A 14527-nucleotide genomic window follows, 5' to 3' on the forward strand; every position below is an offset into this window, starting at 1 on the left:
GGAAGTGATTGGCAAAACTGTGGGTGGGAACTGAAGAGAATTATACATACGTACTTCTATCTGCATTTTTTTCAACAAGAACAAATTCATGTAATACTTGGAAAAAAGACAAACCTGTGGCACTGACCTTACTTATGTAATAAAAATCAAAACAACTCAGAAACCTGCGGACCTGCCATCTGTCTTTGCTACTGAGCAAACAGTATCACTAAACAATTAGCACGAAGAGTAGGAATTTCCTCTAAAGCTTTTAGAACAGGATTATCCATAGGTCTATATTTACCAACTAAAACGCAATCCTCATTTTAAAATCTAACTCTTAGAAGTCTATTTCAATCAATGATGGAAATTATAAGCCCTTTTTTACATTCATTCATTCAACTTAATAAATATTTATTGAGCCCTTGTACGCAAATCATTGTGCTAGACACGAGGATTCATAGCCCTCCTGGAGTTTACAAACTACTGAGCTCAATTAAAAATGTATAGCTTGGCAATACAGTATATAATTGTGTTTAGGTGCATATTTCAGGTATATATATACTGCAAACAAATTATTAAAAATTATATTGAGATAAAGGAACAATTATTTTAGAGTTAAGGAAAAAATAAAATTATGTCAGAGGTAATAAGATGACTTGTTCCAACTCTTTAGGTTGGGCCAGTAGTTACGTTTAATTCGAACATAGTATATAATCAAAATAAAGCAAAACAGATGAGAGCTTACAAAACCGAAATACATCTTTACATTATCTTTCATGTAAAACACAACAAGCCTAGGGGCTTCCCTAGTGGCGCAGTGGTTAAGAAGCCACCTGCCAATGCAGGGGACACGGATTCGAGCCCTGGTCTGGGAAGATCCCACATGCTGCACAGCAACTAAGCCCGTGTGCCACAACTACTGAGCCTGTGCTCTAGAGCTCGTGAGCCACAACTACTGAGCCCGTGTGCCACAACTACTGAAGCTCATGTGCCTAGAGTCCGTGCTCCACAACGAGAAGCCACAGCAATGAGAAGCCCTCGCACTGCAACAAAGAGTAGCCCCTGCTAGACACCACTAGAGAAAGCCTGTGTGCGGCAACGAAGACCCAACGCAGCCAAAAATAAATAAATTAGTTAATTTTAAAAAAATAAATAAAAAATAAAACCCAACAAGCCTAAAAGAGGTGTTCCTTATTTCATTCACTTCCCAATGAATCTTTTCTAAATACAGCCTTGAACAATTATCTTAGCAAGAAACACGGTGTTATACCTGTTCACTGCTGCATTATTTAAAATTAAAAACCTAATTATTCAACAATAACGCAATGCTTATAGTAATCCACTGAATAGATTATACAGCTATTAAAATAACAATATAAGGGCTATATAGCATTTCAGAGAATATATTTATGATGTATTAATTTAAATAAGTAGAATAAAAAATTAGATACTAGGTTTATAACTATGTAAAAATGGGTGATTACACATATAGATCTTTCTTTTTAAAAATTACAGTTAAGATTTTTCTTACAAAATTAGCTTATCAGAACTCTGTATTCTAAGATGTTAGGGTGCTAAAAAATGTGAAACAATAGTGGCAACTTTTTACCAAAAAGCCTTTCTCCAATTTTAAAGATGCCCATAAGCTTCCTTTACCATCTACCTTAATTTTGTACATATTAATCACCAAAAGTTTTCTTATGCTAATTATGTCTCAGAGAAACATAGCACAGACAACTTTCTTCTTACTTCCCCCAAAAGTGATGATCTGAAAAACAGTTCCAACCTTGACCATAGCCTATTAATTGAAAGATTATTATTTAGAAAGTTTTTGTTTTTTAAAACCAAAAAGGCACCAACCTAACTATTCATTTTATCTTGAGCCTTATAAAAGAAAAATATGCTGCTGGTCATTCAAGAAAAAAATAGGTGTAGTGAGGCTGGGAAACAGTGGAGGTAGAGTGCATAGCAGAATATAACTTCCTTGTTTTGTTCAATCAGGATCCCTGAGATTTTGTTTTGTTTTTTCCATTAAAAAAAAAAAAGTTCTGAGTAGTCATGTAATACAGCAATTTTCAAACATACACAAGAATTCTTATTTGCTTTAGGGAGATGATCTGAAGCTAACAGATAGGACTAGTGGGTATGAAAAAAATATTTTTAAAATATGACTACTATAAAGTTATTCTAATGGAGGGAGGGTCCATTTCTTATGAGGTGATAAATTTGCTCCTTTATTTCAAACTAGAATCAGGGACCATGGGAGAGGGTGAGTCAACAAGGAAACTGTACCCATTATTCAGCAAGGTGTTAGGCTAACCTTGACCCTAAAAGGTGACTCATCAACAGAGGGAGGGGGGGTTTCAGGATTTTTGGATGTCATTTTAACATCTGCCCTTTTTATGCCTGACGGAATTAATTTTTCAAAAGGGGAATATGCTTTTAAGTGTAAGTCTCTGTCAAGCACTCACATAAATTTGTTCACCACCATGAACGCCAGCACTAAGCACACGCTTTGTTAACAGGCACTCACCACACCAAAACCACACCCAACAAATCTCTCTAAAGAAGAAACTGACTGTACAGGTCAAGTTCTGTGAAAATGAGCAAAACAGTATATCTAATCTTGCGAATTTTACTGGCCTTTCCATAGAATCTTTTATGCATTTGCTAGTTTTAAGACTTGCTCTATAATCCTTCCTTTAATACGTATTACTGAATCTTCAATTTATTCATCATTATTCTAGCTGGGAACTAAATCTGTCTTAAACACACACACACACACACATACAAACCAAAGAAATGGAAACACACCAAAATGTTAATACTAATAATTATTTCTGAAAGATTGGATTACAGATTTTTCTTTATTCATTTTTTATTTCCTCAGATTTCCAATGTGCATATGTACTTTTATATCAAATACACATATGCTTTTTTTCTTTTTTAACAAACCTTTTTTAAAAGTCAAGGCAACTTATTTTTCAGCCTTTGGGACGAGATTAACAGATCAATTATTCTCTCCTGAGGAATATACAAAACCCAGAAGGATATACTAAGAATCCCAACCACCTTTAGTACAGGACAGCCCACATCATGTTGACATTCTAAACTTCAGCCAAAACAGAAAATGAAAACCCTTCACAATCAATATCATTAGGCAGACTATTATAGTATCACAAAAAAGTTACTTCTCTCCTACTCTTCAGATGGCTCTAGTTCACACACCACGAAGGTTTGTTTTATTTAGTTTTTCTGCGTTAGATGAGAATAATTTTCTCCTAAATTATTTCTTTTTTAAAAAATATATTTATTATTATTATTGTTTTTTAACTTGGCCTTGTTTCACGACTTGTGGGATCTTAGTTCCCTGACCAGGGATCGAACCCAGGCCCTGGCAGTGAAAGCACCAAGTCCCAACCACTGAACAGCCAGGGAATTCCCTCTCCTAAAATTATTTCTGGTTCCAAGGGCATTAAACATAGTTAGCAGGAAAGAAGTTATAACTACCATAACTGCAATAGACAGAAAAGCCTTGCTGAAACTCAAAGATCTTTAGCCAAGACCATATTCCCAAAGGAAAGCTCTTTCAGTCCTACTGGTAAGGAAGAGAGGCATCATCCTGGGTCCCTGCACTTACAGAGTTAATTAGTACAAAGTCATTAAATTCAATCAATTTGGAAAAGCTCTTTCTATGGCAACAAAAAAAGACAAATATAAATTATGCTGGAAAGAAGCGGCAGAGCTATTTTTCAGATGCAAGTGTGTGAAAACACATCAATGAAAGGCAGGAAATGACCATCGCTACTACCTGGAGAAGTGTGCGTACAGAGCTAGCCACTTTCAATCAAATGGACTAAAAGGGATCACTTGTTGGCATCTGTCCAGCAACAATTATATTAAAAAGTTTATTTTCTATAAAATTGAAGACCAAAAGTCAGGTTAAAAATCTATTTTACCTAAAGGAGACAGACTAAAGCAGGGATTGGCAAACTAGACCAACTCTGCCCACAGTTGTTTTTTAAGGCCTGTGAGCTAAGAATGTTTTTTATCTTTTTTAAGAATTGTTAAACAACAAGCAGAAATAGACAAACAAAAAACAAAGAATATGAACACAGACCATATACGGTCCTTAATGCCTAAAATATTTACTATCTGCCCCTTTACTGAAAATGTTTACGGACCCTGGACTAAAGGAAGAAATAAATGCAAAAGTCAAATGATTTCTAAATATTTTAAAAATTCGAATATAATTAAAAGGATTGAAAACATAAAATTCAACTTCCAGTTAAACATGGTGAATTGAACACACACAATTACATCTGATCCTCAATGAAACCCCACTAAAAGGAAAAAGGAAGCCAATTCAGAGAACCCTGGAAAGGCTCGGGAATTGAAGGTACCAGGTTCTTTAAAAGCTGAAGTCTAGATAAAAATAGGGGTTTTGGTTTAAAAACTATCTAGGAACCTCCCTGGCAGTCCAGTGGTTAAGACTCCATGCTTCTAATACAGGGCGCTCGGATTCGTTCTCGGTTGGGGAACTAAGATCCCACACGCCTCGGGGCGTGGCCAAGAAGTAAAACAAACAAACAAATAAATACACACACACATATGTATGTATATAAATAAAAACTATCTAAAAAGCAGGTACCCCTACCTCCCATTTTGTTTGGCAATCCCAAGCAGGCAGATGGCTACCTTGCCCCTACTTAGCAGAGGTCTGGATGTGTACACTAGAGAACACGAATCACAGATACTCCAGGTAGGAGAACACCAGCCTGAGAGTGAACTGCAGGACTGAAAAGAGAAATGAAATGAAAGTTACGCTGGTAAATGGTAAACAACTTCCACCCACCCTCCCTTCTCCTGTCTAGTGCTTAAATGCTGGCCAACTAGATTCATACACTCCAGGCAGGAGACAGGAATATTTCCATGAAAAACTGGCACAAAATAAAAGACTTACACATACTAGTTTGAAAGACACTGATGTCGAGGGTTCCCCGATGAAACTTTTGCCTCATTACCTACAATAAAAGCTTGTACTCAAGGTTACAATTGGCTCTCCAGTGCCTCACCCTTTAACAAGAATGAATACCCAAGGATCACCGGACATTTGAGAAAGCTCCCAACATGGGGAAAAAAAAAAGGCTGAAAGAAATTTCCAACAGGAAAAGAGAAAGTCTAAAAGAAAATAAGGAATTCCAGGAGAAGGAATTCCAACACCACAGAGAGTTGAAGGTAATTTTCAGGATGACAGTGGGCAGAGACTCACAAGGTAGAAAGCTAAGACTGAATCAAAAATTTAAGGATATCTAGGAGAGATGTCTCTTAAAAAAAAGAGTTTACCTGAGGACAGAGAAAAAAATGATAATTACCTCTAACTACACAAAAGACAAAGAGTTTGCATAAGAACCAAAATATAATCAAAGTGCATGATCTGTCTCAGGTATGAATAACACAAATAGAAACAACTGACACTGATTTAATCACACATGTGATATTATAAAATTAAGAATTCGGGAAGAAGGAAGAAAGAGGCATACATGTATAAGTTACTTTCTTCTTTTTCTTTCTTTTTTTTTTTTTAAATTAAAGAAGCAGGGACTTCCCTAGTGGTCCAGACTCCACATTCCCAGCGCAGGGAGCCTGGGTTTGATCCCTGGTCAGGGAACTAGATCCCTCGTGCCACAAGTAAGACCTGATGCTGCCAAATAAATAAATATTTAAATAATAATAATTAATAAATTAAAAGAAGCAGCAGGAAAATGGAGACAAATACCAGAAGAAACAGTTAAAATAATGGAAAGTGGTTGCCTTGGGGGAGAAGGTCTTGGAGATGGGAAAAAAGAGAGACGGGGTTGGTTATTTTTCCTTATAAATTTTATAGCACAACTTGACCTTTTAAATTGCCTTGGTTTTCACTTTGATAAAAAGGTAAAAGGAGTAAACTCATATGCTCAATTTCAGTAATCAGCTCAGAAGACATTATAACATGTGGTAGGCATAGTAATACCACCCCCCCCCAAAGATATCCACATCTAATCCTCAGAATCTATATCCCAGTGAATATGTTAGGTTACAGGAAAAAGGGGAATTAAGATTGCAGCTGACCTTATTCTGGACTACCCACGTGGGCCCAAAGTAATCACAAGAGTCCTTATAAATGGAGGGAGAGCAAGAAGAGTCAGACGGAGATTTGAAGATGTTATGCTGCTAGCTTTGAAGATGGAGGAAGGGGCCACAAGCCAAAGCATGCAGCTGGCCTCCCGAAGCTGGAAAAGGCAACAGATTCTCCCCTAGAGCCTCCAGAAGGAACAGAGCTCTGCTGACACCTGGATTCTAACCCCGTGAGACCCATTTTGAGCTTCTAACCTCCAGAACTATAAAACAGTATGTGTTGCTTTAAGCCACTAAATTTGTGGTAACACATTTTCCCAATAAAGAGAGAAATGGCTTCTAGATTACATTTCTATTAAATTCATAAGTATCTAACTTTACATTTCTAGTAAGACAGCATAAATAATTTGATAACAGCGTTATAATCACAGTTACCAAGCCCAAAGCTCTGAAAGATTACCCTTCCATCTGAGATCAATTAAACAAAAGGTTATTAGTCTCACATGTCAACTGTCAGAGTAAGTTTACTGAGAAATATTTTTCTCTTCTCTCTGGAGGTGAAGATAGAGGAAGGTAACAAATTATTTCAATGTTCCTTCTAGCCTTTATTTGATGAAATGAAAGCCAATAAAATCTATGGGTTGGAAAGGATATTAAAGATAGACGACTGAACTGCACAACCAAAGTTCAAATCCTCTCTACATAACCACTTGCTCTACAATAATTTGTTACTGGACACACTATACAAAAAGGTGTATATTGTAACATCAATAGTCTAAAATGTGAGGGAGGGAGAAGTGAAAGAACAGAGTTACTGTATGCTATGGAAGTTATCAGTTTAACCTATATTTTTATACTACAGTATAGTATTTTATAGTATAACTATATTATATAAGCCGCACGGTAACAACAAAGAAAAAACCTGAAGTAGATACATAAAAGATTAAGATAAAGAAATCAAAGCATACCCACCTAGTTACTGCTAACGTATGCTTGAACACTTCCTGGTGATGGGAATTCATTGTCTCAAACAGCCTATTCCATGTTTGGATAGCTGTGATTTTTATTTTAGGTCTTTATTCTGAGTAGATCTGTCTCAATTTTATCCACAGGGTCTATTTCTAGTCCTTGGCATTAAATAAAACACATCTAACAGATCAGACCTCAAAAAAAGCCACAAAATACTGTACATCATATTTGCCCTGAGTTCTCTATTCTTTAGGCTAAATATTCCCAGCTTATTCACTCATACATACCTCCTAAAGACCCAGCTCTGCTATTATACTAAGTATATAACACAGACACAGATAACCTTTCTTAGCCTCAGTTTTGCTATCAATAAAATGGAGATAATAACTTCTCACATTCCTTGTGAGGGTTAGAAATAATGTGTTCCAAAGTCTTGATACAGTGCCTGAGTAGAGCAGACACTCACTAAACAGCAGCTATTATGATAATGATGGCAGGGATTCGAATTCCCACACTATACAAGTTGCTCTCTTCTGAGTGAGCTCCATTTTGTCTTTAACCCTAAAGAATGATGCCTCAAACTGAAAGCAGTATCCAGGGACTGTCTGAACTGTGTGGAAGATAGCAGGACCACCTCCCCCTTCTCTCATTGCAAATACAGAATTTCCCCCAAAGCAGCCTAAGCTCAAATCTGTTTTCTTTCATGGCCCTATCACTGTTGTCTGGCAGAGAATACACTTTGAATAAAATCCATCTTCTAGAAAAATTAAAATTAAAACCACATCTCGTCCATGTTCAATTGAGAAATAAACTGATACATTCTTATACTACTTATAAGAAAGTATAATAAATGCAGTATTTCTGAGTTAATGAGTATGAAACTCTGGAAACTGTCTAGCATGTACAAAGTGCTTAATAAAAGTTGATCTCCCCCCCATTAATTCAACACACTCTCTAATAAATTCCTGGTAATCTCTCCTCTTCAACAGCATAAGCAGTCACAGAACACCAATTGCTAGGTACTCTTTGCTAAGAGTTTATATATATATATATATATATATATATATACACAATTCTTATAATTCTTACAATTTGAGTAAAGGAAGGCAGATTTTAAACAACTGAGTGACAAAACTAGGAAAAAGTACCCCAGGTAGTGTTCACTCCAGAACTCAACTTCCTAAATACTGAGCCAGAGTAGCTCTCGTTTTAGCTAACTGATAAAAGTAAACATTACCTCCTTCTGGTTGTTGGTTACCAAAGTGTACTCACTTTGTAAAAATTCATCAAGCACCATTTATGATTTATATACTTTTCTGCACGTGCAGTAAATAAAGGGGAGGCCTCAGGCAAATGTTAAATCAGTTACACTAAAATATACACATATACAAAAATATATACAAAAAATACACATATATAAACATATCCTTGAATCCAGTATTCAAAGGAAAATTTTAGTTCAGCTCAAATCTAATATGAAATAGCAAATTAAAAAAGCAGATGTTTAAAAGGCATTACTATTCTTGGCGGCTATAATTTTCTTTCTTATAAGTGTCTCTTAGGTCTATTACATCCTCCTACGCTATACATGTATACCTAAAGATAAAGACAATAAAGAAAGAAGGGAAAAATAAACTCAAAATTTAACAGATATTCAATAGTAACAATTAAACTTGAAATTATCTGAAGCTAGTCCACTTAAGTCCAGGAGGCGCACACTAATTATTATGTTACCAAAGAATAAATTACAGTTGTACAGTATTTTAAAACATTAATGGAGCCATTTATAAAAGTTCTTGGAGATGCATATGTTTCAAGAGGACAAAAGGAAATGGAACTATTCAGTATGTACATATGATTGCTTCTCTGCTATCAGCAACATAACACAGTGTAATCTACAGCAATGCTAGTGGAAATTCATTAACAATTCCACAGAGAAACTGAGTCCTAGACTTAAGTTCCTCCAAATTCAACTACAGCTTCCTTTCACATATCACACCCTCAAAAACTTATCACTCCCCTCACACACACACACCCTAGATCTGTCTACTGAAATAACGACCAATCCAGTAGCAATGAGCGTCCACTGCTAACACCTAGATTACGGCTCTTCAAATGCCACTTCCCACTAAAGGAACCATGTCTCTTTGGAGAAACAGCTGATTCCTATGGAGGCAGGAAATGTATACGATGAATCTGGAACATCTCATCATACCAGATACCAAGGAAGCTACAGAAGACTACTAGTCATGTCAAAGGAACTTAGGAGCCAATCTTAAGAGGCCACCACTTGCTAAAGATCATACAATTTGAGCATCAATAATAAGAGCCTAAGTAAAAAAAAAAAAAAAAGGTTTACATGCATGAGTATATAACATTTTGAAAACTGTCACCTTTTGAGGCTGCTAAGGGAGACAACTCATTATTTTGAAACCTAATAATGGGAAAGAAGCATTTATCTTTTCTTTCTTATTTAAGCTGTACCCCAAACCAAATAGCATGTGAGGAAAAGTATTACAGTGAAGGAAAGACAATTAGAATATTACCATTTTTCAATTGCTAATGAATCACACATCCATTTTCAATTTACCAAGAGTAAAACACAATCATTATGTTGGCTAAATGCAGGCCTCTCAAAAGGTCTAATAATGTATTAGTAGCAATGAGATTTAGCATTTACCAATATTTTTGATGGGCACATTTACTTCAGTCCTTTGGAGGGGATTTTTTCATAACAACCAAAATTGGAAACTGGGTAACAATGTTATGTAGGAATTTAGAGCAGATGATTCTCCCACACTTTACCTTTCCAGATCTCTGAAGAGATTCTCGATAAAACAATATCTTTCCATTAGCTCTTAATATTTTCAAGCAAATATATTAACGAAGTTCTAAAACGTGATAAGGCAACAAGGTAGGTAGTTTTGAATGTTTTCCTAGGAACACCATCAAAAAGCAAGGTTCCTATTTGCTTTTCATCTCCTATAGTGAGAAGAACTGCCTTTGGAATCAGACAGACCCAGGACCCACTCTGCCTCTTACTACTGGTAACTAACGGGCCTATAGGGCAAGTTTCTCAACTAAGAAACCAGGATAACATCCCCATTGAAGGGCTTGTAGAGGATTACACAAAACAGTATATATACAGCTCTCAAAATAGTACCTGATATTTAGTGAACATCTGCTCAATAACTGGTGGCAATTATCACTCTGGAATTTTAAATTAATGCAACCATCTACCAGCTCAATGGAGTGAGGCAACAAAGTATTAGAGAAGGAAAAACTCACCCCCAAGAACTCTAAAAACTGAAACACAACTCCCCAGGTTAACTCTATCCAAGAAGTATAAAGGCTACAATAAAGCCAGCTGATTCATTCCTTAACCTAAAGAGATAAGGAAACCAGCTTAATCTTCCTAAAGTAGAACTGGGCAACTTTGCTCCTCCTTTTAAAAACCTTCAATGGTTCCTCACTGTCTGCTGTCAAAAAGGCTATTTACAATAGCATTCCAGTCCTTCCACGGATCTGACACCAACTTACCTTCCCAGCTCTCTCCATTAAACTACAGTACCTACTTCCTATTTGCCATTTCCCCGACACACGTCTTGCCCTTTCATGGCTCTTGGCCTTCCCCCTTCTCTGGAATGGCATTTGCTCTCTGGATCCTCCACACTGTATTGCAGTTGCCACTGGGTCTTTAACTCCTCTTTTGGACTCTAAGTTCCATAATAGCAAAAGGGAATATACTATTCATTTACAGTGGTAACCTTATATAAAACTTGATCCATAATAAGGATTCAACAATGTCTGGAGCTTAGATGGTAAACTGCTAACTTACATTTTCCAGTATTTTCATCTATTATTTTACTTTTATCTTCAAAAACTAAGAGGGTTAGCTAATTGACACAATGGGTTCAGTCACTGGCCTATGATCACTGTGACAGGGATAGAATGAGAAACAGGGTTCCTAATTCCCAATCCAAGTTATTTTCAATGGAAAAAGATACCCATGCTTTCAAGATTTATTCCACAGTAAAAGATAAAGTGTAATGTTATTTCTAATTCATGTGAGATACAAAACCACAAAATAGTGATTTATTAAAGTCCTTGCAAGACTGATAAAAATGCCAAGTATTATGCTGGAAAAATTCACACATTAAAACAAAGGCAGCCAACACTCGACTCACCCTACTTTCCATAATTCTTCTGACTGTTTTTAGATCCTTCCCCCCAACCCCAACTCAGGAACCTCATATACTAATAGCTTCTTCATTGCTAACATGTAATGATCCATGCAGAAAGGAAGCTTTTGATTGCTAGACTGTTATTTCTCCTTTTAAGTACTTGGATATTGCTTTGAGAGCTTGACTTAGGAACTTAGTAAATCATAACTATCAATGTAGCTTTTTTCTTTAAGGTGACTGATAACTAGGTCCCAAATTACAGGTTCCCCTAGGAGTCCTACCACTCAACAAACATGTTAAGATAATGTTAGCTTTAGAGCACTAAACCTTAAATCTGAGATGTCAAATTTCATTTAATCCAGCCATATTATATCTCTATATATAAACAAACTGAGTCTGGAAGACAAAAGTTAATTGTCTAGGAGTACATGGTAAATAGAATCCAGAGGGATTCCCTGGAGGTCCAGCGGTTAGGACTTGGCGCTTTCACTACAGTGACCCGGGTTCAATCCCTGGTCCGGGAACTGGGATCATGCAGGCTGCGCGGCACAGCCCAAAAAAAGGAATCCAGAGCTTCCTGACTCCCAAGCAATGCTAAATTTACTGCACATTAAGAGTGTTTTAGGGACTTCCCTGGTGGCGCAGTGGTTAAGAATCTGCCTGCCAACGCAGGGGACATGGGTTCGAGCCCTGGTCTGGGAAGATCCCACATGCCGCGGAGCAACTAAGCTCGTGCGCCACAACTACTGAGCCTGCGCTCTAGGGTCTGCGAGCCACAACTGCTGAAGACCGTGTACCTAGAGCCTGTGCTCTGCAACAAAGAGAAGCCACCTCAATGAGAAGCCCACACACCACAAGGAAGAGTAGCCCCATCTCGCCGCAACTAGAGAAAGCCCGCCTGCAGCAACGAAGACCCAACACAGCCAAAAAAAATAAACAAATAATGGGGGGGGGAAGAGTGTTTTAATCTTTCAAAGAAGACATTACTACCATTTTCAAATAAGACAGGCTCAGAAGATAAAATTATCCATTTATTTTTTGTTAGTTATATGGTGAAAGTCAGTATTAGAAGTTCATTCAGTTTCTATTCTTACATGTTATTCTGCTACAATATACTTTAATCTTATTGTACACCGGAAAAGTAAGTTCCAAGAATAAAAATTTTAAGTAAAATGTAGTTATATGAATTGTACAGAAACCACCAGATTTTTACATAAGTGGTATCATCACCTCAGGAAACTCTAAATTCAAGCCAGTGACCTAAGGGTCAAGTGATCCAAAACCCATTAGCCATTACCAATTCCCCAAGCTGGCACGGAGAGCTGAACTCATCATGCAATGACGATGAATATTTCAAGGGTAAACTTTTTAATAAAAAATGCAATGAAGGGGAATGACCAAATATTCTGGAAAATTTATAAAAGACTTTCATTAGTTTGCACAATTAGAGTCATTTTCAGAGAAAACAAATAACTTTCTAATGTATCACTACTTTCAACGACTCAACTTCAGCTAGTAAAATATGTACTCCAAAAGGTACTCCCTCTGGGAAAAGTGTCATAAATATGCTGTTCTGGAATGTAAACGGAACCTAGCAACCACGTCTAAAGTTTCATTTGCCGATGTTTCTCCTTGCTCATCTACCCCACAAGATCTAAGTATCTCTTCTCATCAGTTTTTCCCACTGACAAGGTCATGTGACTGGTACCACCACCATCTGACTACGTGAATCACCCAATTAAAAAAACCAAAAAAAAAAAAAAAAAAAAAACGCACACACCACAATCTAGCTCTAAGACAAGATTTATTCCAATTAATTCTGTGAGAAGTACAGAGGGTACTTTTAGGCCTTAATCTGAGAATTCACTCTTGGACATTGCTTATAAGGTAAAATTTTAACGATCTAGAAGTTACTAGTTACATAGTGAGCATCCCTTCTCTTCAGAGTTTGACAAGCCAAGGGGGATTAATACTTTACTTCTTTCTCTCTGCCACATCAGTACTGCCAGGTGATCAAGTCCTAAGCTCTCCAGAATGAATGGAAAGTATATATATGAAACCCATGGAAAGATTTCCACTGTGGAAAAAGGGCAAAAATCGGTGGCTCTGACGTGCCAAGCCATAACAAACAGGGAAAGGAATGCGACAGTTATAAAAAAAAAAAAAATCCCAGAACGGGAACCTCTGGGAAAGAGAGAGATGGCTCATTCTTCCACCCAGGCTCCTGGAAAACCGAGAAGCTAAGTCAGGTAAGATGCCCCGCTAACCTCGGGGAGGCGGGACCCGGACTAATAAACCAAGGTTCCAGGCCCCTGCGGGTGGGACCTAGTGGCCAAGCGGGTAGTGACAAACTTCGGGTAACCCCAAGGACAGAGCCCAGCTCCGGTCACCGCGGTCCCGCACGGGTGGGTGAGGACGAGACGGGTCCAGTCTCCCCGGGGCGGGGCAGAGGCGGCGGGGGTGGGGCCTGCTCGGCTCACCTTTGAAGAAGCGCAGCGCCAGGCCATACAGCTCCTCCAGGCCGAAGCCCCAGCGCTGCTCCAGCCGCCGCGCCTCCTCCGCCGCGCCCCCAGCCGCCGCCTCCCCGGGCTCCGGCTGCTCCCCTGCGGCGCCCGGGCCCTGGCGGGACCCGGGAGGCGAGGGCGGCGGCAGCGGCGGCGGCAGCAGCGGGGCACCCTCCGCGCCGGGCCGCTCCTCCGGGTCCGGGCTTAGTGTGAGCCCGTCGACGGACACCTCGAGTCGCTCTGCGTTCAGCGCCGCCGCCATCTCCGCCTGCTGCGCCTCCTCGGCGGGGACAGGCGGTGGCCACGTATCGACTTCCTGCTGACCTCTGACCTCCGCCTACCGACACCGGAACTTCCGCCGCTGAGTAGAATCTAGGGCTCCCGGGCATGGTGCCCCGCCCCCCCGGTCCGTCGGTCGGCCCCGCTCTGCTACCACTCGCTCCGACCCCTAGCCCCGCGGGTCCCGAGCGCCCCGTGCCCACCTTCACCCGGTCCCCCTCCTGCCCTCTTTCCTCCCGGAGGGAGGGTACTACGGCCCAGCGGCCCCCGCCCCGCCGTTCTTTCCGGCGGCTCGCGGTGTCCGGCAGGGGAGGGGCCGAGCGGGGTCAGAAGGACCCCGAGTAAGGTCTGTGACGGGAGGGTGACTGCTGGTGAGCTCCCTACCCCTCCGGTCAGACCCTCCGCATTGGTAGAGAGTTGTGTGGTTGGCGGAACTCTGGCAATTCTAAGGAAATGCCGAGCAAATGCCTTTTTTTTTTTTTTTTTTAAGAA

The 14527-nt window shown here is 39.2% G+C and overlaps 1 protein-coding gene across 2 annotated transcripts in view; it reads right to left on the minus strand.

Moving 5' to 3' along the window:
• The window catches only part of ACBD3 (acyl-CoA binding domain containing 3), a 34052-nt gene extending 19974 nt beyond the window's left edge, over nt 1–14078 (minus strand). Inside the window, exon 1 of one of the 2 annotated variants that reach the window (XM_029228565.1) lies at nt 13733–14078. In XM_029228565.1, the coding sequence (XP_029084398.1) occupies nt 13733–14018 (286 nt within the window). In that variant the 5' untranslated portion in view covers nt 14019–14078. Of the gene's footprint in view, nt 1–4639; nt 4685–13732 lie in introns of those variants that run through there. The other variant, XM_029228566.1, reaches the window with a different exon arrangement.
• Nucleotides 14079–14527: the final 449 nt, after the last annotated feature.

This window comes from Monodon monoceros, unplaced genomic scaffold, assembly GCF_005190385.1.
Source record: "Monodon monoceros isolate NGI ecotype Baffin Bay Population unplaced genomic scaffold, NGI_Narwhal_1 Super_Scaffold_18, whole genome shotgun sequence".
NCBI lineage: Eukaryota > Metazoa > Chordata > Mammalia > Artiodactyla > Monodontidae > Monodon > Monodon monoceros.